Source organism: Doryrhamphus excisus, linkage group LG5 (assembly GCF_037039965.1).
Source record: "Doryrhamphus excisus strain RoL-2023G ecotype Guam linkage group LG5, RoL_Dexc_Guam_v1.1, whole genome shotgun sequence".
Lineage (NCBI taxonomy): Eukaryota > Metazoa > Chordata > Actinopteri > Syngnathiformes > Syngnathidae > Doryrhamphus > Doryrhamphus excisus.
The window spans coordinates 24,814,732-24,841,405 of NC_136361.1; the positions used below are offsets into that span (position 1 = coordinate 24,814,732).

The 26,674-nt window shown below is 43.2% G+C and overlaps 1 protein-coding gene across 9 annotated transcripts in view; it reads right to left on the reverse strand.

Moving 5' to 3' along the window:
* Positions 1 to 451: 451 nt before the first annotated feature.
* LOC131105410 (protein MTSS 1-like) overlaps positions 452 to 26,674 on the reverse strand; it is a 30,344-nt gene continuing 4,121 nt past the window's right edge. Inside the window, exons 3-17 of one of the 9 annotated variants that reach the window (XM_058053483.2) lie at positions 23,856 to 23,929; positions 11,456 to 11,540; positions 10,255 to 10,346; positions 10,043 to 10,117; positions 9,564 to 9,575; positions 8,030 to 8,187; positions 7,820 to 7,927; positions 7,625 to 7,722; positions 6,417 to 6,546; positions 5,193 to 5,309; positions 4,488 to 4,712; positions 4,077 to 4,310; positions 3,772 to 3,931; positions 3,419 to 3,676; positions 452 to 2,985 (exon numbers count right to left, since the gene is read on the reverse strand). In XM_058053483.2, the coding sequence (XP_057909466.2) occupies positions 2,465 to 2,985; positions 3,419 to 3,676; positions 3,772 to 3,931; positions 4,077 to 4,310; positions 4,488 to 4,712; positions 5,193 to 5,309; positions 6,417 to 6,546; positions 7,625 to 7,722; positions 7,820 to 7,927; positions 8,030 to 8,187; positions 9,564 to 9,575; positions 10,043 to 10,117; positions 10,255 to 10,346; positions 11,456 to 11,540; positions 23,856 to 23,929 (2,347 nt within the window). In that variant the 3' untranslated portion in view covers positions 452 to 2,464. Of the gene's footprint in view, positions 2,986 to 3,418; positions 3,677 to 3,771; positions 3,932 to 4,076; positions 4,311 to 4,487; positions 4,713 to 5,192; positions 5,310 to 6,416; positions 6,679 to 7,624; positions 7,723 to 7,819; positions 7,928 to 8,029; positions 8,188 to 9,563; positions 9,576 to 10,042; positions 10,118 to 10,254; positions 10,347 to 11,455; positions 11,541 to 23,855; positions 23,930 to 26,674 lie in introns of all 9 variants that reach the window. The other 8 variants (XM_058053478.2, XM_058053479.2, XM_058053485.2 and 5 more) reach the window with 8 other exon arrangements.

A 26,674-nucleotide genomic window follows, 5' to 3' on the forward strand; every position in this document is an offset into this window, starting at 1 on the left:
TTTAAAGTTTAAAGCTACCTGTCGGAAAATTATAGTTTAACATCATTTAACAGTATGTAGGACTGGGCCTGGCCACAATCCTGCCTACTTTAAACACGTCACTCCACCAGGAAGGTTTCCACACAACACAGGTAATCTCGAATGTTATGGAAAATCCACATTATGATTTCTTCTAAATATGAATATTTTTCTGACGGGATAATTAATGCATTTTTCATTGTGAATTTCTCCTGGAGCTCAATAGAGTATCTATTTGCATAACCGATCTATTTGTATCTATTTTGCTCAACCATGCAGGCAGCGGAAAACAGTGACCCCCTGTGGCCGTAATAATAATGTGTTGTGATTTGTGCAGTAATGGCTAATGAAGCAGAACAAAATGAAAACACTAAAAAACATAACGAAAAGAAGGAAATATACAAATAAATAGAGTAGACATATTCACTCACAAGACCGGTCAATTTCTTTTTTTTATTATATTGCTTAAGCTGTCAACAACCACAAACTATTGGGAATAAATTGCATCCTTGCCTGTTGAACTGTGCAGGGACAGGTAAATAGGTCAAGTCTCTGAGCAGAATGTACAGTATAGCCTTATTATTCCACTAGATATGCAGACAACAAGGAACTCATGTAAATATAAACATTTCAGGTGGATAATACGAGTTTTAGACAAGGGGACAAGTGGACAGGGTTACAACAATATTGACATAAGTCATCGTTTCACCTGTACAGCCATTGAAATGTAACAGTATGGAGGTAAATTGTTCATTGTTGGTCAAATCAACGGATTCAGATGCCTTCGTTCATTGCCACCCTTCTTAAGCGTTCGATTCTAACTCATTATAGCGTATAACTTTGGGAAAGTAAGTCAGGTTAGAGTAGGCCTACATGCTCTTGATGTCTCCACCTCAGGAGTAATACCGATGAAGTACAGTATCTCCATTACAAAGCCAGTATCTGTGAGCTTTCACAGCAACCCGTAGTACTATTATAGTGGTGATGTACTTTCTCGGCGGCCAGCTCTGATCAATTCTAGTTTATACGTGTCGGTGTGAAATAAGGGACCCAAAGTCATTCATAGCACAAAGGCATCGGTGTTGCTAGAATGGCATTCATCACACATCAGATCGTGGGTGCGTGAACAGAGCTACCGTGTTACGGGGGAGTCCAAAATAAACATGGAGAAAATAAATTAAAATGCTCCGACAGTTAAATATTTACAATTCTTATGCGTCGTTAGGTCAGCATGCTCTCACAGTGTTGAAGTGAAATTCAAACACAAACAGTGTGACGTCATCTTGTGGATAGAAAAAGACAGCCACAGTATTTGTGAGATAATAACAATGACATTGTTGTGATTGTACACACAGGACGTGTCTGGTCGGCTAATGCTACGACTCCAACACCAAGTTTCCACACGCGACAGATGGGCAAATCTAACCAATGCTACATGCTGTTGTATTAACGCCCTCTTCCTAATTAGTTTCTAAGTGTTGATTCGATTTGTTCCATTGTTTTTACATGACATTAGTAAGCTATATGCTCTATATCGCTCTGCTGGATGTGGCAGTATGGCTAATAAATGCTAGAGAAAAGAAGCCAATTCATAAATGCTAACATCCAAAGCTCATCATGAGATATTTTAGCTCATATTAGACTAGAAGAGTTCAAATAAAAACAAAGTGGTATCCCAATGGCAACGGTGCATGTACAACATCAAGAACTTACTTTGTAAAACGAGGCTGACATTGTGCTGCCACACAATATTAAAACTACTTAAAGGGAGGATTCTAAAAAAAAGTCGGGCACCGTGGAGAAGCACGAGTTCATACAAGTTAAGGTGAGAAGCAGCAACAAATGTTTACAAATCACGGACAACAAGTCAGTAAAGAGCACAATGTGTTTCCCTTTAAACAAGAGCATCCGCCATGTGATGCTAAATGATAACTAGAATAGCAGGCGTGCTGTCCATTTAATTGTCAGTCGTGTCACAGTGGCGACTGAAAGTACACAGGACAGCCTTGAGCCAAGACATGGGTCTGCAGCCGCTAGAATGTCCTTTAGGTACACGGTGGATTTAAGCCACGTTGGAGCCTCCCCTAGACGTTACCCATCTCTTTCATGGTGGCCCAACCTTCAAACCGCCTCCTAGAGTGGGAACACCAACCCCTTCAGTTCATAGGGACACATCATCCTCTGTCATGAACTCTGTAATTGCACAGCTATGGACTCAAATCGTCAAAAACACGTCCGTTCTTTGTCACAAAATGTCCAACTTTAACATCTTCTGAGAAACGTTGCTTGACTCATGGCACGGGATTTACCGGTGGGCATACGACAGGAGGTGTTCTCACTCCAGCAGCAAATGCGGCACATAAAACAACTGAAATTTGGTTGTTGAGTAAACCAACAACCCAAATGTCCGTGAGGGAACTGAACCCTGTGAAGGATGTCGCTGACGTTACGCAACGCGGGGTGCAGAGCGGTCATTGGTGAGGGTCCTCTTGAGCTTGACACCCTTGCGGATGGCCATCAACATGTTGCCATCTGCCCCCACGCCTGCCTCGTCTCCTCCTGGCTCACTGTGAGGGTGCTGCTGGGCCAGCTGGTGGGACAGCGGGGTGGTGGGAGGATTGGTCGAAGCCTGACCGCTCCAAGACGCCACGGGCAGTGTGCCAGCCGTCTCACCTCCTGGAAATGCGAGAGAATCTGAATTCTGTCTTCCTTGCTCCTCTCCGCTCCTGCTCCCATTCACCACCCCCGGCATGTCAGGCACGGTTGGAATTTTGACCGGGATGACGCTTGTGCGAACAGAAACCGGACCTGCACCTACAAGTGAGCCTGCACGGCGGGATGAGGGTTTTGAGGAGGGAGTGCGGCGGATTGTGGCGACACCAGGGGTGACAATGATTGGACCGTGCCCCGTGGAATAGGAGCCAGAGGAATTATGGGATCCAGAGTAAAAGCCATGATGTGAATTGCCTGTAAAGAAAGACAACTATTAGACTTGAGTTTTTATTTGTATTCTATTGTTATTATTTACAAATTGACCACAATAAGTTTCAAATATTAACGTCAAATATCATAAAAACATTTCACAACGTGCGCTTGACAGATGAGGAGAGGGAGTACAAGCTGAGAGAAAAGTATTCAAGTTCATTCATGCATTTCTTCTTGAAGCCCGCCCTAATGTTGACATCATCAGCGACAGTAAATGGAAATGTTAAATAAATGGATTGGTGCCATGGCGATGCAGCAGCGGCGGCAGTCCGCCTCCCATGCAGTCGACCACCACGGCGTCAAACAATCCTAAGGAAACCCTGCTGCATATTCTAAATCCATCAGTCCAAAGCAGGTGCAAACGTGTCATAAAAAGATGAGGAGTGCGAGTGGACTGTGTAAGCCGAGTGTGTACCTGTCGGAGTAGGAGGATAAGGACCAGTGGCGGTAAGCGTCCCCATGTGGGTGGGTGTGGAGGGATGAGATCCATCGGGGTAGCCCGCCTGTGCGCTTGGCAGGCCGGCCGTTGAGGCAGGCCGCTTGGTCTGAAACATGCGTCGGTAGGACTGGCCGAGATCGCTGTTTCTGGGGATGGTGGATGACTTGTCAAAGTCGGAGTGCTGCAGCTCAGGCTCCTGGTCCCCAGCCATGGAGAAATAGTCATAATCTGACACTGGAGGGGAACCAATAAAGAGAAATCAATATACTGTAAAACAGAAGTATGAAGTGTTCCTGTGACTGCTTGGGTACTTGAGTACTGCGCGTTACCTTGGGAGGGTATTGTGTCCTCAGAGCAGCAGGGTGTGTTGGTCTGAGTGTTGTATCCGCTTGAGCACTGTATTGAGTCCCGACTGGACCTCTGCGTGTCCAGTTCCAGGCCTCTTGATAGGGCTAGAGCCAGTTCATCCTGGGCCTCAAATTCAGCAGCCTGGAGGCATCAATATAGCTTGAGTACTCAGCTCTGCAAGTGTTACTACATATATGTACATGTATCACAGTAGAACTTAGTGAAGATGAAGAAGAGCGACAATGACGAGACAGAATCTGTGTTGACTGAGAAAGACTGAAGTGACCTCAACTGGTGCTGTCCTGTTCCTCCCTTGGACTGAAGCTTTTTGGGGCGTCTGCAATTCAGCTGGAGCTGGGGTAGGGGTTGGGGTAGGGGTACGGGTTGAAAGGCTTTGTGGTGCAGTGCTTTCAGTGCCCGTACCACCATTACAGTCCACTACAGCTGGAGGCCCCTTGTCTTTCTTCTTGCGCAGTGTGTTGACCATGGGCTGGTCATATGGTCCTGGCTTTGCCCAGTCCTGGTAAAAAACAGTCGAGTCAGTCAGTGTTCTGATCAGAATGGACTCACAGGAATACTTCTCCTTCTGTGCAATCCGTTCAAATGATGGCAAACTACAATGAATAAACAAAAGGTAAAAAGGATGTCATGTAGACCAGACCCTGGACGAGTCCAATACAATGGTCTTCGGACCAACCTTCCAGCTGGGGACGCGAGAGGAAGGCACCATAAGAGAGCCCATCGGGCAGTGGTGGGGGAAGTCTGGCAGCAGTGCTGAGGCAGGACGGGACCATGATGGTGTGGGGCAGGAGGAGGAAGTGGAGGATGGAGGGAAGGAAGGGAAGGTTGTGCTGGAGCACAGGCTCACACCATTGCAGGGGGGGTTGGCTGGGCTGTGGTGGTCAAAGCCATTGGAGAGCTGCTTGCGTATGTCGGTGGGAGGATAACAGAAAGACATGACAGAAAAAAAACAACGGGATGAATGATTGAAATGATAAAATGGAAGAATAAAAATGTACACAACGGAAATCATCCAAATACCCAAGACAAGTAAAAGAATAAAAAACTAAGTAAACAAGGTATGGCAATGGTATGGGGTTCCGATTCCTTGGTTATTTTGTTGATTGACAAATGTATATATTGTCACTATTTAATATGATTTTGTCCACAATTGATGTGTTTATATTGCAAAAAGACTCAACAGCACCTCTACTGGTGGTGGACAAGTAGTGCACTCCATTCTGCTCTACTTCTAGCGGTCTAGTGATCTCAGGTGGTTTGTGGTGTTTGGGAAGCCAAGTGGGTGCTATGTTCAGTATGAAGTTTAGTAGGAAGAAGCAGGGCTTCCAGTACAACAGAAACATTGTTGCATAAGAGGGGGTGGGGGAAGAGGGGGTTTCACCTGGTCAGCAGCGTGCGGAGGTGTGGCGGCAGCTGCTAGGGAATGGGGTTCACTGGTGAAGTCCCCGTGAAGCTGCCCACACTCTGACACATCAGAGGAGCTGGAACTGGCACAAGGCTGGGACAACGGCAGCAAGCGGGACCAAAGCAGGTAGCAGAGGGACAGACACGTGGAGACGGGCAAACGGACATGTCAGCGTTACAAGCAGTACGTTAGATGGCACAGGCAACGTAATTCTCAGCAGTTAGTCGGAGGTGCGGCCACGTGGGAGTCATTAGTCCATTACATGCATTGTCGCTCTGATGTGGCATGGTGTTAAGAGGCCTGCTGGAGGATTGAAGAGAGCTTGAAGATCCCTCTGCTCTGGAAAATTCCTTATTCTTAAAACATGCAATTGGTGATTTTGAAGACAACAAAGGATCAACCTGTGCCTATTTGAATAAATCTGATACTCCCGAGTCACCTATCTGATCTAAAGCAAGGAACCCAGTTTGTCAGCGCCTCATCTGCACAGCAGCATAATGAAGAGTTTGGACGTTAACTTGTAAAAACAGATTCACTGGATGGTACACGTTTTGTTGGGGGAGCCTGGTTGGTTTATGGTTTATCCCGAACCACACTAAGCCTGCACAGAGCCACCTAGCACTCACTATGTGAGTTGAGGATAAAGATGCACTCCAAGTAGTAAAATGTTAAGTCCCGAGGCTTGCCTCTCCAAACCACAGTCTGCCACAGTGGACGGGAAAGCCTTTTGTATTGTTAATCTTACCTACATGTTAGATAAGTCATTCGGAGTAAGAGTGTGTAGATTGTTAACATGTCTTACCTACATGTTAGATAAGTCATTCGGAGTAAGAGTGTGTAGATTGTTTACATGTCTTACCTACATGTTAAATAAGTCATTCGGAGGAAGAGTGTGTAGATTGTTTACATGTCTTACCTACATGTTAGATAAGTCATTCGGAGGAAGAGTGTGTAGATTGTTTACATGTCTTACCTACATGTTAGATAAGTCATTCGGAGGAAGCGTGTGTAGATTGTTTACATGTCTTACCTACATGTTAAATAAGTCATTTGGAGTAAGAGTGTGTAGATTGTTTACATGTCTTACCTACATGTTAAATAAGTCATTCGGAGTAAGAGTGTGTAGATTGTTTACATGTCTTACCTACATGTTAGATAAGTCATTCGGAGGAAGAGTGTGTAGATTTTTGTCCCCCTCACCTTGCTTTCAGTGGGCATCGGCGAGGACGACTTGGAAGATGCGTACTGGTCGAGCGATGACGAGATGAAGCCAGAGTCGTGGGAGGAGATGCTGGAGAGGCGGGCCGGGGCCTGCTGGGACAGCGTGGAGCTGCGGTACCGGTGGTGGGTTTGATGGTGGTGGAAGAGGTGGTGTGAGGAAGAGGAGGAAGAAGAGGAGGAAGGAGAATGAGAGTGAGAGCCACTGGATCCCCTAGAGTCGCTACTGTTGGCACTGTTCAGACTACGTGGAGCAAGGAGATCAAGGGCACCCAAAGAGGAGAATATAAGGGTGGAGTTTGAATAAAAGGTTGATGAAAAAAGAAACGAGGGAGGAAGGCAGGGATTTGGGGGAGTGAGGAGGAACAAGGTTAGGAAATAATGAACGCAGCCCAACAAGCAACAAGCACGAGCGACTTTGAGGCAGCAATTAAAAGCAAAACCGTGACTCCTTTCACGTAGTACTTCATCATTTGGTGTATCACCGTTTTACCGGAGGTCTGGCATTTATTTACTGTACCTGTGCCTTCATGCACACAGAGGCTTGTTTGTTATACATCACACCAGAGTGCTGCATCTAATTATCTAGCACTGTGTGAATGCACACCGTTAAGACAATATTCCTCTTTGCTGGGTTGTGTGTAAAAGGCACAGGCAAAGAAGTTAGAAACCAGGACAAGCAAAGCTTAATCCATGTCCCGACACCAACATATTGACATATAAAGCGCGAAAACGTTACGTAGGAGAGGGGCTCGTAATATGTGTGGGGATCTTGTGTCACCATTTTAACACAGCATTAGTTAGACAATACTAGTTTTCGCCAGAGTGAACTGTTAATAGTGTCAGTTCCAAAGGGAAGACAACAGTTCAATAGTAGCACGGATGCTCCATTTGGGAGCACAAGTGAAAGATGTTTTTGGTGGAGAAAAGATTTTAGGAATCAGCCAATTTCACTGATCAGGTCCATCAGTTATTATTTATTTGCAACAAATAATGCATTGTTGTTCATTTATCTATACCTGCAACGTCTAGCGACAGGTAGAAGAATGAAATGGATGGCGGGGGGGGCATAAGATATCACATAGCACATATACTTTTTGTGATGTTTGGTGGCGTGTCCTGAGGTAACAAAAAATGGTTCAATAAAGGATGGAAACAATGCCAGAAATCAAGGTGGTATTTGTGTTTACCTGCACATGCTGGACTTCCTGGACGTCGTGGTGCTGGGTGAAGAGGGTGGAGTTTGGTATGACCAAGTATAGTCTGCACCTTTCAGGTCCAAGATGACCTGGTTGGAATAGACACAGTCCTTATAAAACAACATCTAAAACAAACTGCAACACAAAAGATGCACAAAGCAAAAAAATGCATATTGGATGTCTCACTTGTTCACTGGCTGGGGGAAGCTTGTGCGGGTCTGAGGTCAGAGATTTGAGGTCTTCAGAGATTGCCTGCAGATGGGTGACCTCTCCCAACATCGAAATCTCTTCATCCTGCACCCATCAGGCAGTAGGTGGACCCACAGAGGTGTAAAACAGTTGAAAAATAATTGAGCATGAAACCTGAAGCAGCAATGAGCCAAACATTGTACCCACCACCACGGGCCGCAGCATGGCTACAAAGCAGCAGAACCTCTGTCTCTCCTCTATGAGGGCCTTCCTCAGGGCGTGCTTCTCAATATCTTCCAAAAGAATGTATTTATCGCTGACATCCTGCATTGCGCTGTCCAACTGGGGCAGGATATCGCCGCGACCTGCAACATGAAACACACATGACCTAACCTTTTCATAACGCGAGACAAAACATCTTCAGTAAATATCTATTATTAAATAGATTAAATAAATATATATTATTTTCTGTCATGCCCCCCCAAGGAACAGAGTTGTTTAGAAATACTAGAGAAAGTGATAATTCTTCATCTATCGGTACTGTACGGACTGAAAATGAAAGCAGGAAAATGCAACGAAATAGAGAGCATAGAAGCATATGCAAGAGTCAAATTGCATGTTGAGTACCATACATTTGTACATGTTGGTAGGTCTGCACTGAAATGAAAAAGCCTCTTGCAGGCCCCCGTCGGGGGGGTTGTGCAGATACTCTCTCTGCACAACTCCTCGTCAAGCCCTTCAAACCTAGGCTGTTTCTAGATATAGCTCAGAGGGACGTTGAATACCTTGACTACTAAAAAACGACTAAGTCTCAATAGAAGCAGAAAGGCTGGGACGTACAATTGGCAGCAATGTTTTTGATGCACCAAGGTTAAACTCTCAGTGAACAACACTGAGGTCTATCTGATCTTGTGTCTGGGCAAAGAAACCCAACTGGCGCTGTTGGAGCACCTGTGACCTTGTCAATGTGAGTCAGAAGTAAAGGAGTACAGTTGCAATGATAAATTCACTCTATAGAATACGTAATGAGGCTTTGGGAATCCTCCATATTCATACCTGGCCACAGGAAAGCAGTGATTACATGACGCTACAGTCATTTTACATTTTATACAAATAAAATGTATTATTATGGGCTGTTTGTCACAAGACTGGGTATCCGGAGTTTCTGGGTATTGGAGTTACAGCTAAGCAGTGAAGAAGCCAACCAATATTCATCGTTGTTGGCTTCTTCACTGCATAAAGACTCTTTGCTGATGTTCACTACCTTACTTATGAACAAGGTAGGTGAGTGAGGCCACTTTCAAGGTTAGGAGGGGTCTGCATTGACTGTACCTTCCACTTCTGTTTTCACTCAAATCTCCCAAACACGCGTTTCGACTTGGGATAACATTTTCTTTTGAAAGGTGTTTTGACCCCATCGCGGGCTTCTGTAGCAATAGCTTCTTAGCAATATGGAGCCTGGATGCCAGGGTAACTGGATGGTCTGACCTTCAGGTCTACATACAGCATGAATGAGAAGAGTCACAACAAGACAAAGAAAAAGAGGCATAGGAAGATGCATTAAAGAGGCAGCGGCTGGGTCGGCGTTACCTTGGACAAGATGCCTACATGCTATGAACCTAGCCGTGGAAACCAAAGACCTTACATGAAAGAGGGGATGTCGGTGGGGGAGCTAAATGATAGATGGTGATGATTTATTCACGATGGAGCCAGTGCTACCTCTGTGTATTGACTGACTTACCAAAAGTGTCAGCTGCAGAGCAGCAGGAAGAGAAGGGTGGCATCACAAATGCATGAAGACAAGGAGAGAAAAAAAGTCAACTGAAAATATGCCACCACTAAACTCTAAACTAAACTGATGACGTGTCGGTGTGGCATCACATTCAGCAAATCTGCTGTACGGCTTGTACGATTCAAATACTGACTGATGGAATGTTTTTAGAACCTCAATCCAAACATCACAAAACAAAGTGGAAGCGAATTTGGCCTGGCTGTTTTATGGCGTGTTTTTCGATGGAGGTGCATGTGTTTGGAGAAGTGAGGAGTAGACCCCACTGCCCTGCGCATGTTACCAAGTAAGGTCATGTTTAGCTGCACCGGATCTGTACCAAAAGTCTTCATCAGTCAGAACAAAGCTCTTCTGCACAAGTTAGCGTGATCCTAATTTGTGAAGGATTTATTCCAAAACCTTAGGCTTTAAAATGAAAATAACCTTTTTACCTTTCTTTGCTTTCTTCTGAAGCTTCAGCGTGTCTGATGACTTTTTCTTGATCTCCTGTCGAGCTCTCTTATATTCTAGTTTAGACAAACATATGAAACACTTGCATATTTTTGTACATTCACAGACATGGCCATCAAGGCCAGAGCAGATTACAATCTAATTCTGATCCCGCCCTGCTTCAAAATGATGAGGTCTACAGTAGCTGCTGTACCTTTGGCATGGTCCTTGTCCAAGGTGTTGACGCCTCTTTTCCACTCCTCCATTTGATCTTGTAGGGGGTTGATCAGAGCCTCCAGGAAGGTCCTGTTGAAATCAATGAAAAAATAGTTACAGTAATCCCACACTTGGAATTGGTTCCAGGCCTTACCGTGACAAGTGAATTTCTGCAAATACTTATTTAGAAATGTACACAATTATTTGTACTTTGGAGTGGCCTAGTTAAAGTCCTGACCTGGTGCGATCCTGGTGCGATGCTGTGACATGACCTTAAAAAGGCAGTTTGTGCTCAAAAACCTTCCAGTTTGGCTGAATTACAACACGTTTTTATCCAAGTGTGATCCCAATGGTCAACATACAAGCTGTAGAACCTTCTTATGTTGGACCCCATACAAGTATCAGACAGGCAATCGGGCATTACAACCATTAGGTGTGTGTCCTCTGGCTATCTCGTATCGTTAGTCTGCCAATCATTAACAGAACGGAGGCTGGGCGACAGTGTCGTTTGTATGCGACTGTGTCACAAGGGGTGTTAGGAGCTTGTGCAGTACTATCTGTCAATCATTACCCAACTGTGCCAGTCCTGGGACGCGCATTTAGGAGCGTGATAAAGAAGCTGCGAGTGCTCAGCAGCTGCAGGCTTAGTGCATATAACTAAAATTAGACACCACCGCTCTCTTGCAGACACTTCTCTGTCAGTGGGTGGGGTGGGTGGTGCCCCCACCCTTGTACAGGCCCTGCTGCGGAGATCCAAGAGGAATCTGCTGAAATGCCATCCAAAATTAGAGCCTCTTGTCTAGGTAATGTGTGTGTGTGAAAGGGAAACAGCTATGCAGTTTATGAAACGTTATAGATGCCCGTTGCCAGACCAATGGTCTCTTTCCCAGTAAAGAACTACAGGGGGCATTCTCACACACAAGTACCACATGACATCAACACTTGGCGGCTATAACCGCGTCACATGTGCTATCTCTTGTATTGAATGGCACTGCGAGAGTCGAAGAACACCAAATGTGTTGCGCTACTACAGGCTCCATGGCGTGAGGCTTGATGTTACCCCCTGTACCTAGACCCTCGTACAGACCAACCAGGCACAGACCAAAACAGTCAGGCATGTAAATAAATGTCAGGCTTGTAGTACTTGAGCAGAGAGAAATGATGGGAGAGCGGTGCCACAGACAAAGTGGCTTCCTTACATGGAGAACTGTTTGAATTTAGCTTCGATGCTGCGATGTCTCATGCACATCCTGGTCAGAGCTGATCCGATGTCTCTCGTTCCTCCTGAAAGACAATACAAACAACATCATCAGAACAGGGCATTACACTACATTTCTGAATAATGTCTGATAAATCCAGTGTTTACTTCAAAGGAGTTCAAGACTGTTTTTGAACACAATATGGGCCCAAATGCCAGCATCAGTAGATAGAATTGCTGCATTGAAGGTTTTAATTGTGTGATCCTCGTCATTTTTACCACACCATAACGTATCTGTAGTCAATCCCTGTTTCCGATCATAATCTAGAAACGCACAATTCTTAAATCTAATTCTTTCGCATATGGGTATTAACGTGACATGACTAATGAAGCATGGAAACATGACGAGAATTGGAATTGGACTAGTGTGGCTTTTTCCATCCTTAGGAAGACCTCGGGCTGGGCTTCTATGCAGACTTTATGGTGATTGACAGAACCTTTGTGTGGCTGCTCAGTATGCAAGTTTCTCGGCGGGACTGTCTGCATATCTTTACGTCTGTGTGACTTTGTGTTTGCATGAGGGAGAAAGCCGTGAGGGGCGACGGGCTCTTGGAGGAACTTGTGTGTCCCTCCAGCAGAGAAAGTCCTTCTGCTGTCAGCACTGTTCGTGCTTTGTGCCACATGCCAAAATACACTCAAAGGTTGAAAACAACAACAATAAAACCATTCATGTCGGTCCAATTGAGGATATGATCACAATCATTTGAAACAAAATTATGATGAATTATTGCATGAGAAGTACAACCTACAAAGTACAATAAAAGCTTTAAGGCTGCCTTCCATCCATTACTCCATCCTATCATCCATCTATCCATCACGAGAAGGCATATTATTCTTGAAGGTGGGGCTGACAGATGTTGGAGTACCACAGGGAGGCTTCCAGCGCCTCAAAAAGTGTTAGTACTGGCAAAAGCTATTCATTGCACAGTAATTGAGCAGCTCAAGTGTGCAGTGTCGGGGGAAGAGTTAGGTTTCAGTTGATCATTTCTTTTTTACTACCACACCCGTACATCTGGATTTGATATGAAGCATATGAAAGGACCGCAGTTGGCTTGCTGCAGTGCGCCCTATACCTAGCAAGACTGCGCTTGTGTGTGTGGAATAGTTGCTAACTTGTTAGCTAATGGTAATTTGCAAATATGACGTCTGTGAAACTGCCTGCTGAAATCAGAATTGCCCCATCCTTATGGCCTCTGCAATGACTGCCGGTTTCCATAGAAACGGCACCTGTGTAAAGCTGGGTTGTGGTGAGGAGTGTGGAGGGATTTCCGATTGAGAACAAATTTTGCTTTGTTCAATGCTGAAATATTTCTCGCCACCTATATTTCATATTTGGATATTTTTCAACCTGTTGTCGAATAGCTTCTCGATAGCTTCTCGACTGGCCGGTCGTAAATTGATGTTTGTCCCCATGTTTAAAAATGGTGTTTGTACTTAATGGGTTTATTGCTGTTATTCATGTCGTTCATGTGTTCTGTGTATAGTGCAAGTGACTTAAGCATTCATTTACTGCGGGTATATACAAATGAACATTTTGACTTCAATCACGGCCGCACGGTGGCCTAGTGGTTAGCATGTAGGCCACACAGTGAGGGGATGGGGAAGATTCTCTGCTTGCCATCTCTGTGTGGAGTTTGCATGTTCTCCCCGTGCATGTGCGGCTTTTCTACAGGTACTGTAGGTTTCCTCCCCCGGTTTCCTCCCCCATTCCAAAAACATGCTCGCTCGATTGGCCACAGGTATGAATGTGGGGGGGGGATGGTTGTTTGTCTACTGTATATGTGCCCTGGGATTGGCTGGCCACCAGTCCAGGGTGGACCCCGCCTCTCACCCAAAGTCAGCTGGGATAGGCTCCAGCGTACCCCCACCGCAGTGAGGATAATTGACATAGAAAATGGATGGATGGACTTAAAGCACAAAAGCGGTTGTAAACACAACACCAAGTGATCTCTAGAAATAGCACATCAACACAAACCTACAAAAACACCAGACAAGACCAGCCCGCTGATATACAGTATGTGTGTATGAGCAGTGGAGTCGTTGGCAGTCACGAGAAATAGCTGCAATGAGACATGCTATTTTGCAGGCTTGTAATTATACCCGCACCACCGACATTAACCGATTGGAAAAAACTCACACACTCACAAGCACGATAAGCCTCATTTTTGAATGCAAGAGTGCAATAGTGTAAACTTACACTTGGAAAAAAACCCAAAACAAACTGACTGGAATGGCAAATGGTAAAACTAAAGAGGAAACAAAGATCAAAATAGGCCACAGAATGTTTTTTGTGTTCTGAAAGACTCCAACGGTCCACTGCCAGCATGATCTTGACTTACCAAGTTGTGTAGGGTACTTATGTATGTCCATGCCTTCATCAGCCTTCTGTATTGGTCCGAGGAATGTGACACTGCGCTTTCAACAATAACATGTTTGCATGTCTGATTGTCTACTTTATATAGAACACTTTCTAAAACTACACGCTAATTATACAGGGTAAAGGAAAAAAAGACTTTTATTCCAGTGTTTGTGTCTAGCACAATAGCCTTGAGGCTGACAGAATGGGACCCAAATGGAAGAATCAATACAATAGGAAGCCAGAGTGATTGCTGTATTATCTCTCTTTCTATGAGAGTGGGATTAAAATTTCAGTCCATTTCTTCCCCACTACATCATAGCATGAGTGAGACCGTGTCAGAATGATGCATGCTGGACTAAGACTCATGCAAAAACATCTGAGTCGACCTGCTTCCAGAACACGGGGGTTGGCTTCACCCCAACATCGTGTATAGCAGCAGATGTTTGCCGTTAACTGTGGGCCAGCGGTTACACTGATAAGAGACTAGAGACCATACAGCTAGATTTAAACACACACACCCATCTGGACTGAGGTACACTGATATGTTCACTAACTAATTAGAGAGCCGTGGGTGTGGGGGGTTCACCAAAGAAGAGGGTCTCCTTATGTTGGCCTTCAAAGCTAGCAGTGGCCACTCTAAATGTTTTTGTAATATAAATAAAACGGAGGTGGACCCACCCTCAAGTGGACACATTGATTTGTGTCTGTGAACAATAGTAGCAGGAATGCTCACTGCAAATACAGTATCTGAGTGACAACAATAAAGGCATTTTTGTGGTGGTCCGTCACTACACATTCTGGGCATTCCGGTGGCATCTGAAAACATCTCTGCTTGTCTGTCACACACTAGACATTCACTTTGGAGCAGTCTTAGGTGTCAGTGTGCTAGACAATGATGTTGCCCAAAAGAGAGGGTGAGTGTTTCTGTGGCTCCAATGACAATTAAAAGGGCAACGTTAACAGAGGCGTATGATGGCATTGAAATGAGGACAAGGCCTTTGGGAATAATAACCCGGTCTACAGTATATGTTGTCCTGAATGCTGTTGCCCTCTTAAGACATCTAATGACAGACAGACAGCTTCCTTAGCGGTTTTACTCCGGCATCCCACTCACTCGACAGTCCGAATGTCTGGTCTCAGTGGGAACCGACACATGCACCGCTGTGGGCAAGGAACACACGAGCACCTGCTGCACGGTGGCGGGTGCTGACATGCAAAAAAGCCAAACTGCCTGAACACATCTCTCAGCAGCTGTTGTTAAAAGACTGGAGAGGCGGAGGCCAAGGGGGAGGGGAATACGAGGAGGTTAGTTGAGGAGATGAAAGAGACGTTGTTTTGTTGACAATTCAATGTCAGGGTGTACGCTGCAGCTCATAAATCTGAAATCATTTGGAAATAGCCATATTTGTGTCTACACCGTTATTAAATTAAACTTTCAGCAGGCAGCAGTATAGACGCACCATCTTTTGAAGCATATAGAAGCACATCTGAGGCAAAGTCTAATGTCAGCGTTCCATATTAAGTCGTTTGCTTTGGGCATTCTCACTGGGCCTTAAAGAAAGTTCAGTATAATTGACTTGTCTCTTCTGAAGACTGTTTACGCAACATTTGAAGTAAAAACTGATCAAAGACAGTGGCATTCCAGGTAGGGATGTCCCAATCCAATATTGATGTCGGAAAGATACAGAGATGTACAGTATGTATACACCTTATCCGTTGTTTTGCGTTGGCAAAGATCATGTTTAATGCAGTTTTAAGCCCCCAAAATACGTAATATGGTGAAAAATTGCATTTTTCCAATGTAGTAAAGGCTCCACAGCAAGCAGGAAGTGGGAAAGCATGGAGGCGTGTAGCATGTAGGTTACGCATGGAAGGGAAATGCGCATACACACACACACACACACACACACACACACACACACACACACAGTTCAGTTCCAAATGTGAAAACTGTAAATAGTTCAGAGTGTTGTATTTGTAATTAAATTGTTATTTTCATCTAAAACTAATTTTTGGGGTGTTATTTATCCTGTGGTATGATTGTTTGGATATTTCTGGCTAAATACAGTAAATATGGCTAAATTTGTGTCAAAGTAAAATGTATCTTTTCACAAAATCTGTTTTTCTGCTTTTTTTTGTTGAAAACTTCGCTAAATTTAGCTGAAACGTGAATGAAGTTAAAAATGAAAAAAGGTGGAACAATGAAAGATGAGTGTCTAACCTTTCTTCTGGTATTCAATATGTTTATATAGCTGTGTATTATAATATTATAATATTCCATGCACCTTGAAACATCAGTCCAAATCGTCAACTGGCCGTACTGAGAGGGACGTCTATTGAAAAATGGCTGGGACTGATTGAGTTACACTCTCAATGAACGACTAGAAGTCACTTGATGAGAATCGGTGGGGAGTAACGTCTGGTTTTTAAATGCTTGAGCACATGAAAACTCACTTTGAGTTACAATTACAGAGTCATTCATGAATGGCAGAACATTTGATTTTGGTGCGTGTATAAAGACGCTTCTCTAGCAAGTTAAGCGATTATGGTAACTACCGTATACAACTCAACTCTCAACCCAAATATACGCCAACTAGAGCATGAGAAATCAATTGTGGATAAGACCATATCAATTTAAAAAGTAGCCAACACTGCAAATGTAGTTATTCAGACAGGATATTAGTTCGTACTTCAGATTATGCCCAAACACTGAAATATTATGCAGCAGCTATTAGTCTTGGTTATTTGCATTCTTGCCTCATTCAGTATTATCCATGAATCTTCCATTAATGGCAAGTAGTCCAAAAACAAAGTTTTGATCTGTGGGCAATACATGTGCAAACTAATACAGTACTAATACAGTATGTCAGTGCACTGATGAGAAGATGAATACTAACGACCACTGTGCATATTTATGACAAAATGTTAGGAGTGGTAAAGAAAAAGGAAGGCAGCAGAAATGTGTAAACCAAATCGAGGTCATCTGCGGTAATGTTTACACCTATGCTGAGTTTAAGATGTCTTCCACCTCTGTGGTGTGGTTTTACAGTTTGAATGCAAACGAGGTCTCCAGATTACAGCGGAACAAGAAGGGTTGGCTGGCAGATGGGCTTCATTGCACAGTGGCATGCTTTCCCATTCATTTCTGTGCAGCTCAGTCCACACAGCCTTCCCTTCAATCAATGGAAGTGTATCTATCCAATGCCCAATTGTAGCTATACTGCTGTCCATAATAATAATGGATACTAAGGTCCACTAATGTCTGTCCTATTTTCAATCCTGGCATAGTCCTCCACTCCCAGCAAATGCTCCTGATGCCTCTCGGAATGTTGTGCTATGATGCTAGCATAGTGCCTGGCTTTATCCAGTCAGTAAGCAATTGGCTGGTTCAATGAGCGGCCAAAGTCAAGACAAAAATAAATGTTCAAAGTAAAGTATTGAATGTTGCATGGGAAAGTACCCGGTGGAAAAACAGCTTTTTGGTGAACTCGTGTACCATGGACCTTAAAAGTGGCTATTCTACTGCGCCGTCCCGAGGGAAAAAGAAAAACTGGAACTCCTTTGCTTCAGCTATGGACAAAATGCCGATGACATTCCTGCTGCATAAACAAAGCATTAGACGTGACACGAATAAATGTTGGTCTGATCACAGTTAGCAAAGTCCTTCCATTTGTAACAACAAATAAGTCTGATAGAGAGAATGATGCAGAAAAAGGATCGTGAGAGAAAGGCGATGACTTGTAGGGGGGGTAGATCGCCCTAGAGACTCCCTCTTGTGCTTTTTCAGGCTGTGGTGTCCCACTTTTGTGATCTTCCTATCTGGTCTGACACACATTCCACAAACAAAGAATTAACGACAGACTATCCTTTCAATCAACTGACTAACATCTGTTCTTGTGCCATGCATTAAAGTGACTTTAAAGTGATGTAAAAATTGATCAGACTGTTGACTAAAGGCAAGAAAGAGAAACCTCCTGCCCTTACTGCTTGGTTGTCCAATGGGTCTTTCTAAAACAGAGAGTGCGAGCCCTCCAGTGCGAGCCCTCCAGCCTGGCATGGTGACAATTAAAAGCAGATAAATAGAAGAGAATAAGAAGTTTGTCTGCACAACACTACGCTGGCTTGTTTGTAAGAATGACCACCACATCACACCCACCACTGTTCCTGAGCCTTTGCTTGCTGATGTGTGTGTGTGTGTGTGTGTGTGTGTGTGTGTGTGTGTGTGTGTGTGTGCGTGCGTGCGTGCATGCATGCATGCGTGCCCATCAATGTGTGAAAGCCACTGATATTGTCAAAGAGCTGAGCTGAGCGAGGGGACATCCAACCCACTGTCCCTCCATGTCCATCCGCCCGCCCACGCACACAGACAGAAATGCTTCACACAAGCAGATCATTCATTCAGAGAGCTTCATAAAGAGTCTATCGCACAAGAAAGAACAATCGGCAAACTGGAAGCTACGTGAACTTGCCAACTGAGCTGTTTAACAGCTACTGTATATGTGGTGAAGTATTTCATACAGTATACAGTATATTGTGTCGCCATTAGGGCTGTCAAAAATAACGCGTTAACAGTAACTAATTTATTTTATTAATTACGTTAAATGTTTTAGCGTAATTAACGCACACCGCTATGGTGCTGGAGGTGGTGGTGGTGGGGATAGCAGAGATGGAGGAAAAAATACGTGGAAATGGCAGAATGCGTGTGTCAGAAAAAATACACTTCTAATGAAGGTGAAGGCGGGGTGTTGTGCAAGACCCACTGTAAATGATGATGATGGTGATGATGATGATGGTGGCTGTGTTGGGTGAGAGATGAGAAAGAGTAAATGAGCTAAATGGTGGAGACGGGCATCTGATCATTTCTGAGACTGGTGATGCCATAGTCCGACATTAGGGGGGTGAATATCCGGTGACGGCTCCTAAAGGGTTCATTCAGATGTGGAGTTTGCTACATTTAAGTATGCTGAAATGACACTGGAAAAAAAGACATTTACCTTAGACTACGTGATGTCTATGAACCCAACCCCTCATGGCTCATAATAAGACAGTTATTGGTATAGAAGTGAGATTCTAATGTTCTACTACTATTCAATAGACTAGTATTAGACAAATGGATTTTAGCTTGATTGGCATAGTCAGTTCATTTGGATCTCTTAATACATAATGATATATAACATCATTTATGATACTACTTTCTAGTTAGTACTTTCTAGTCATTAAGTGACTGTCATCATATTTGAGAATTAGTTGTTGATGTGTTTAATCATGATTAATGCATTAAAAATCTGTGATTAATCTGATAAAAATTTTGAATCATTTGACAGCCCTACTCGCCATTCAATTCATTGAGATAATGGCCCCGCGACATTTGTAAAACTACTTTTGAGCATGTCGGGCAACAAATGCACCCCTCTGGTAGGGTATCTATGAAAAGCAAATTTGGAAGGAATTAGCCCCAAGAGTGCTCCAAGAGGTGACAAGAAACTGAAATGAAACCATTTACTCCTGTTCCAACCTTGGACTGCTTTTGCTGTAGCCTTCGGTTCTTTGTGATGAACCAAATACACAACAACCGGGTCTCAGCTGTCACACCTGGCTTGGCAAGCCTGAAAGTAGACAGATCTGGGTGCCAGTACAAAGAGGAGAGTGAACACTGGAGAAGGCCAGGAAATAAAGAATGTGGTTGATGAAGTAAGGAAAAGAGGAAAAAGTCTTTCACTGTAGTCTGTATGGGAAGCCAAAGTTGGTGTCAAAGTCACGTTCACCACGGCCAGATTAATACTCCTCTGTTTTATTTGGGCTCCAGTCAAGGTCTTGTAAGGTAGCACCATATCTGTGCAACCTAGTGTGAGTCCGTCTATGTGCTCATACAGAACAGAGGCTGGATTGTTGGTTGGCGGGTTGAGCTCGAAGGGGAATGTGGTCTTCAGTCTAAATGCTCAATGTTACTTATTAAAGAGAGCAAAACTTACATGAAGACAACATAGACGCTTGTAAGAGCTTCACTGGTCTGACCAGGTTGATGTTTAAACAAAAACAGTGCAAACAGAGACAAGACCCACAAACACTGACAGATATTCTTAGTCTTTCTAGCACTACTCACCTGTGTGTCTTTTTACATTGTCCTTGATGCTGAGCAGCTAGCGTCCTACAGACACTCACATTAGTGTCCCTAAACTCCATGGCAAGGGCGTTTTGGCGCCCATCTGTGAATTAATTGCATCATAGTGCAGCTGTTATGTAAGAACACGAAGGCTGCAGAATCATGCAAAGGCAATGTTGTTTAATACCATATCTTTGGTGCTGCCCTGGAGGTAAATAGCCCTTTTATTGATGTTAAAAGTACATTGTCAAGGATCAGAAAGCCAGTTATTAAATGAGACACAATGATCTATTCCAGTTAAACGCAAGCTTGTGTTTGTCAAAGATCCTGTCTGTGTTTTTCAACCCATTAAGTGATTTAATTGTTGGTCCAGAGATTTGTAAGATTCTCGGGATGGGGTCAGGTCAGACACAGGAGAACAGAGATTTGATTCAGAGCCACGCAAATCGTATGGGGAACGAGATTCTGGGCTGGATAGTGGACAGAAAATGTACACACACAAAAAAGGACAGAGCCAATTCAAAGGGGGCATTGAGGCAGTGGACTACTTCAGCCTCTGAGGCTGCTCTGTAATAAGAGGCCAAGTCGTGAACTGAGCAGGGCATGGAGGACACACCCATACACTTTTTGGGGGGTTTTAAATTGAGCTGTATGGAAGTCAATCACAAAGACAACTGAAATAACTTCCAGTCATTCCATTTTAAAAAGCGGCTTGTTTAAGGAAAGCAGGCAGATTTCTAGTCGACAGTGATGAGTGCATTTGTGTCACAGGATGGCTGATTGATATCAGTCATAATCATTGATAAAACATGGCACATAATCGGGCAAACATGTACAGTATAGCACGGGCTTGCCAAAATGTACCCATGAAATCACCAGCACTTCCACACACCACACCTTGATCAACTTGACACACTTGATCTGTTTCACTCGCACACACGTGGACTACGGTTCCGTGCACGTGTAAGCACAATTGGTGTGCAGAATTTTGGATGGATCGAATGGAGCTCATGCGGACACGCACTCGTTACAAACCTCATATAGCCCTTCTAGGGTTTGAGACCCTGCTGTTTCACGTTGCTGTTTAATGAACTCTGTGCTGTTAGTGTACTCAACTGTGCTATTAGTGAACTCAACTTTCCCACGTCTGCCTTGCAGGAACTTTTACCTAATGTGGTCCCTCATTAAGCACAACAAAGAAGTGGCCTGAAAGTAAAGTCTCATGTTAATAGTAAAATGTACATCGGGTCTCTCCGCTGCCCAGGATTTTACTGTGAATTATTGTAGCCTCTTTACTGTACCATAGGCTTTACTGTAATAATTATGCTTGCATGATACAAAAACACCAATGGCAGCAATTAGCAGGCTCCAAGTATATTTCACATATACGTACATTACATCAATGACCCTGTATAGTCCGGTTAATTGGTTCCAGACTCTCCCCGTAGACCCAAAGTAACACCACTACAGTCACCACAGTCTCCTGTGATTCTCTCTTCACATTGCACATTGCTAATGACCAGGCTACGGATCACATATACATTACCTTTACACTGAATGTAGTACACTATGTGTATCCGTATCTGTTCACCCATCTAAATTATCTGTGTCCGTATCTGTATTCGGATTGGGCGGGGCATAAACAGGAAGTGGGAGTGTTTTAACCAGAAATGTGTGGGGCTTACATGTGTATATTATTGACATCAGAAGTTTCAATAGTTATTATTATCATCCGGCTATATGTGTACTGTGTGTGTAAGTGATGTGTCAGACTTATGATGTACTTATGTTTTCATGATCTGTGTGAAGTTGGTGATTCATGCAAACATGCGATGACGGCAAACAGAGAAATCATCTGTCAGCCTTGTTCACTGTATTTTTCTCACAGCGTTCAGTACTTGAAGCTAAGTGGCCAAGACGGGAAAAAAAAAAACACTGGCAGTGACAAACCGTGTACACGACTCTTGTGAAACGTGTGGCGTAGGAAACAAGTTTGAGATTACAACTTGCATACTGCAGCATATTGAGAGAGGTGTAATATTTGACCACAGCCATACAGGCAGAGGCGTGCCTAATGTTGTGGCCAGTCAATGTCTGTGTACTGCCAACTGAAAATGAACAAAATGATTCTATTGTAAGTAGTACACCGGTTTTATGGTGACTTCATGGAATAAAATAAGTACATTTCAAGGAAAATAGCGCTCATGCTACTATCCCTGATGCATGAGGGACAGACGCCACACAAGCCACAACCCCAAGCCCAGCTGATCAGCTGATCACCTACTGTAAACCTCAGTGTCTATCGATCAACTAGCCAATCATTACAACATTAGGATCACAGCGTCAAAAGGCGGCAGGCAGGCTGTGATGCAATCATGATATACGTCTTTGCCACAGCATTTTATTAGCCCCATTGCCTGAAAGCTACAACCCCCCTCGCCCCCCCCGATTCATTACAGCATGGATCTGACTTTGGGGCCTTGCTGTGTGGAGGTTCCATGTTCTTTCCATGTTTGCACAGGTTTTCGCCGTAGGTGCTCCAGTTTCCTCCACAAGTAAAACTATCGGCACTTAATTTTCCGTCAGCTTAATTGAGAAAAGGTGCTGCCAAGATCTGGAATCCACGGTTGGCGTCACACGGTTGCCACCCATTGCTTACTGCACATTGTACATGTGATGAATGAAGTACGGTACCTAAACTTTAACAGTTCTTGTTCTGCTTGCCTCAATAAGATACATTTTGAACAGTAAGCTCTGCTTCTTTCCTGGTGCTTCAATGGCTGGGTGCAAAAGGTATGGCAGTGGTATGATGGGGATCAGTTGCTTTAGTGCCTTATTTTGTCTAATGACTGAGTGAAACGGTACTGCTTGGTGCAACTGCTGTGGTTATGAACTTGCCTTTTCTACAAGATAAGTCATCATCCATCTACTATGTGACCTCAGCAGGCTCTAGCTGACTGACCGTCAAATGGACACTTATCTGATGACGATATACTAAAAACCAAACAGATGCTCATCCACGTCAGAGCTACCTAGATCACATACTGTACTCACATGCGGAGCAATGTTTCATAGGGCAGAGAGCTGATATTTTCACTGAGTATACTGTAGTGGCTGTTCTCAAATCAAATGCACGACACACTCTAACAATCAAAATTCTAACAGAGCAGTGGGCTTTGGTGACAACTAGTATGCAGTAAGTCATAGTACAGGAGGCTTTTACACCCAAAACTATAGTAATCACTAAAGACATGTTGTATCTACCGTTATATGATTAACTGGATATCAAAAATAGCAGAGGGAAAATGCATCCTCACGTTATGATGTCTTTGAAATGATTACAACATTTGGCATTTGGCAGTGGCATTGGGGTGGCAACGGTGTAAAAATGTCTTTCTTTGGTATTCAATAGCATCTTATTAACATTACCCAATGATGACAAAATATATACTAGTTACAAATGATCCAATAAGTGATGACATAAAACACTGACAAAATGGAATTTAAACATCACTACTGGGCATTTTACAAGGAACCATGAAAGAAAACCCAAGCTCTTCCTCAAGCGACTCTCTCTCTCGCCCACTTCAGCAGGTAGGGTGATGAATGTATGCGTCTGTGTCAGCTCCTATTAATAGGGAGCGGGAGGTAGTCTCTCATACTTGAAGGATCTGTTTGAGAGTCCAGATGTGGACGAGCTAAAGGTGGGGGCGGTGCGCAGAGAACATGACTGCCCTGGACAGGGTTTCATGTGAAAACTCTTGAAGCAACTTTATTTCTGTCCTCTGATAAACCAATTGTGAAGCACAGGTGATTCACAACCACCGACATTTTACACTGCTTGGGCAAAAGCACAAGGTGAATGACGCAGATTCCTACCTCTTGAATTGGTAGCCAGGTCAGCCACTTTCTGAAAAGCATCCAAGAAGGCAGCCAAGGCAAGCACGCTAGCCCTAAAAGAGAAAAGCAACTTTAGTTACAAAAACACATCGGCTGATGACAACATGAGTAGTGCTTCCAACCTGTCCTAGGTTGGATAGGACATACTGACTGAACTCTGGGAAAATAAAAGGCAAATGACGGTTCTCCAGTATAAGCAGGTGCCAAAGTCAAAGCCTGAATGTATCCTGCCGTGTGGAGAATGTTAAAAGCGATGAGTCAGTTGTTTAACAAGCTCACAGAACTAGCAATGGAGAAGTTTTTCAAATGAAATGAAATGAAGACAAAAGTGGTGCCAGTCCTAAATTGTACACTAAAAGTACAATCCAGACTGCTCAACTATGGCTTTGTGAATGAAGGTTCTACCAAGTGAAATGAAGACTGCTGAAGCAATTGTTACATTTATTTGCTGATTGTAAGGCTATTGTGTTATTTGCACTTTATTTATTTCATGGGAAAATATTATTTGGAATGTATTTATTTGATTACTACCTTTTTTATTGATTGATTGATTTTATTCATTTTTATTCTGACTCCCTTTTTTTTAAATTAAAAATCTAAATATTGGGCTTTTTTTAATTAGTAAGCTTGACTTAAGCCTTTACCTTTTTTCTTGCTTGATTTGTTCCATGAATTATTAGCAAAAGTTAAGATAGGTTTAATCAAAATCTTTGTGATGATCACACTTTATCATGTCATGTTATTATTCATTAAACTTTATTCAGGTGTTAGCTTTTTAAACTGTGAGTTAAACAAATCAATGAGATCAATTAAATCTATAGTGTTGATATTTAATGGGCCCCGGGCCACTCTGCACTGAAAAAATCGGACCCCAACATCAAAAAGGTTAAGAACCCCTGCTGTACGGTCCCAACAGCCTGGGGCGAAACAACACAGCAGACCTAAGGACCTCAGGGCTTCCGTCCATTCTCTCAGAAGAAGATTGGCTTTTCTCTTTTCATTCAATTGCAGGCTGCCGGACAGACCAGTCCTTTGGTGGCTGACAACATGCTGCCGACTGGTTGACCAGCATCCATTAACAACATCACACACATCAACATCAACACACCTCTCATAATTGAGATCACAGGTTTGGGGATGAAAGCCTCTTTTGTTGGTGCCTGTGCGCACGTGCATTTCAACAAATATCTGATCTCACAAGAGACAAAACTATCGCTCACACATGCCACACAGAGAGATGCAAGACATCATCCAAGGCACTTGGAGCTACAAAAGTGTGTTTGTTCATTTGTAAACATACGGAATGCAACCAAAACAAAACGCCTGGACAATGTTAGGGTTCACCGTATAGGGTGTTCTACTGAATAAGTGTTTAACACGGCCCAAGAATATGATGGCTAACAGCTGCTTAGTTACATTCTACTCAAGGGGCTGCCAACGGATGTGACAGAACAAAACTGAGTAACTTGCAGACAATCCTCAGTAGAGTCATGGGAGTATGCTGGAGCTTATCCCAGCTGATTTCAGGCGAGAGGCGGGGTACACCCTCGACTGGTCTCATTCTCTTTTCATATTGTTTTATGGTAAGCATTTTGTTTTGACTGAGCTCCTTTGGTTCACAACTTTTAAAAAGCACAATGTGAAATTAATTGTCACTGTGGTGTTGCTTTCCTCTTTTCTAACATTATTGGCTGATGAACATTGTGTTGCAGGCGGCATCAGCATGGCAGTTTAGAATTAATTTGGATTGCATGTCCCTGAGATTATGAGTTGAATAATGTTGACAATTTTGAGTGCATTTCCTACATTATACGAGTTCAAAAATGTTGAAATCTTGGAGTGTATTTCCCATAACATATGACTTCAAAAATATTGACATTTTTGAGTCAATTACTCTCCAATTATGAGTTGTGTAGTATCAATATTTATAAGATGACATTGAGATCATTTAAGGCAACTCCAAATATCTATTTTTTTATTTAGTCTAAACATAAAACATTGAAAAACATCACAAAAATACTATTGTGTAATCTGTTAAAACATCATTTTTGAGTTGTGTGGACTTATCAGGCTTTACAGTGTATGCATTTTAATCCATCCATCCAACTTCTGCTGCAATGCAGGTGGTCAGAGCCAATGCCAGCGCCAAAACTGATCATTACTGGACAATATGGGAGCTTACCCGGGTCATTGAGACGCCAAGAAGTAAACGTTCCTCCTTTAAATCAAATAGTCAGCTATAACTAGAGCTATATAAGTATACATTATATATAGTAGTTATAAGTATGATATATTATTGAATAGCTTCAGTATAAATAAATAAAATAAATTCAGAGACTCGTTTTTTTTTATTGTTGGTTTTGCTTAGAAATGCACGCTTTTAGTTGTATGCAATGTTTAAAAAAATTCATAATATGGCTCTCACAAAAATACATTTTTAAATATTTAGCTTTGATTGCTCTATCAGCCAAAAAAGGTTCCCGACCCCTGCTGCAGACATTGCTCATAGTAGCCACAATGACTTCAAACTTGGCCTTACATTTCCTAAAACACCGGCCCCAACTTTATCATAGCTAGTTCACAAATGTCCGACTGAGCCAATCTCATAGATTGCAGCATAGCACAGCAGAGTGCACTTTCTGACAATGATACACTACTACTGCTGCCGCCATCTATTCTAAGGGCAGGAGAAGCTGGAATGTAGCTGTGGTTGATTTGGACCATGGAAAGAGAATTTAACACCACTTTCGAGACACAAAACTCCAGCCATTATGATATAGAATACATCACCACGTGTT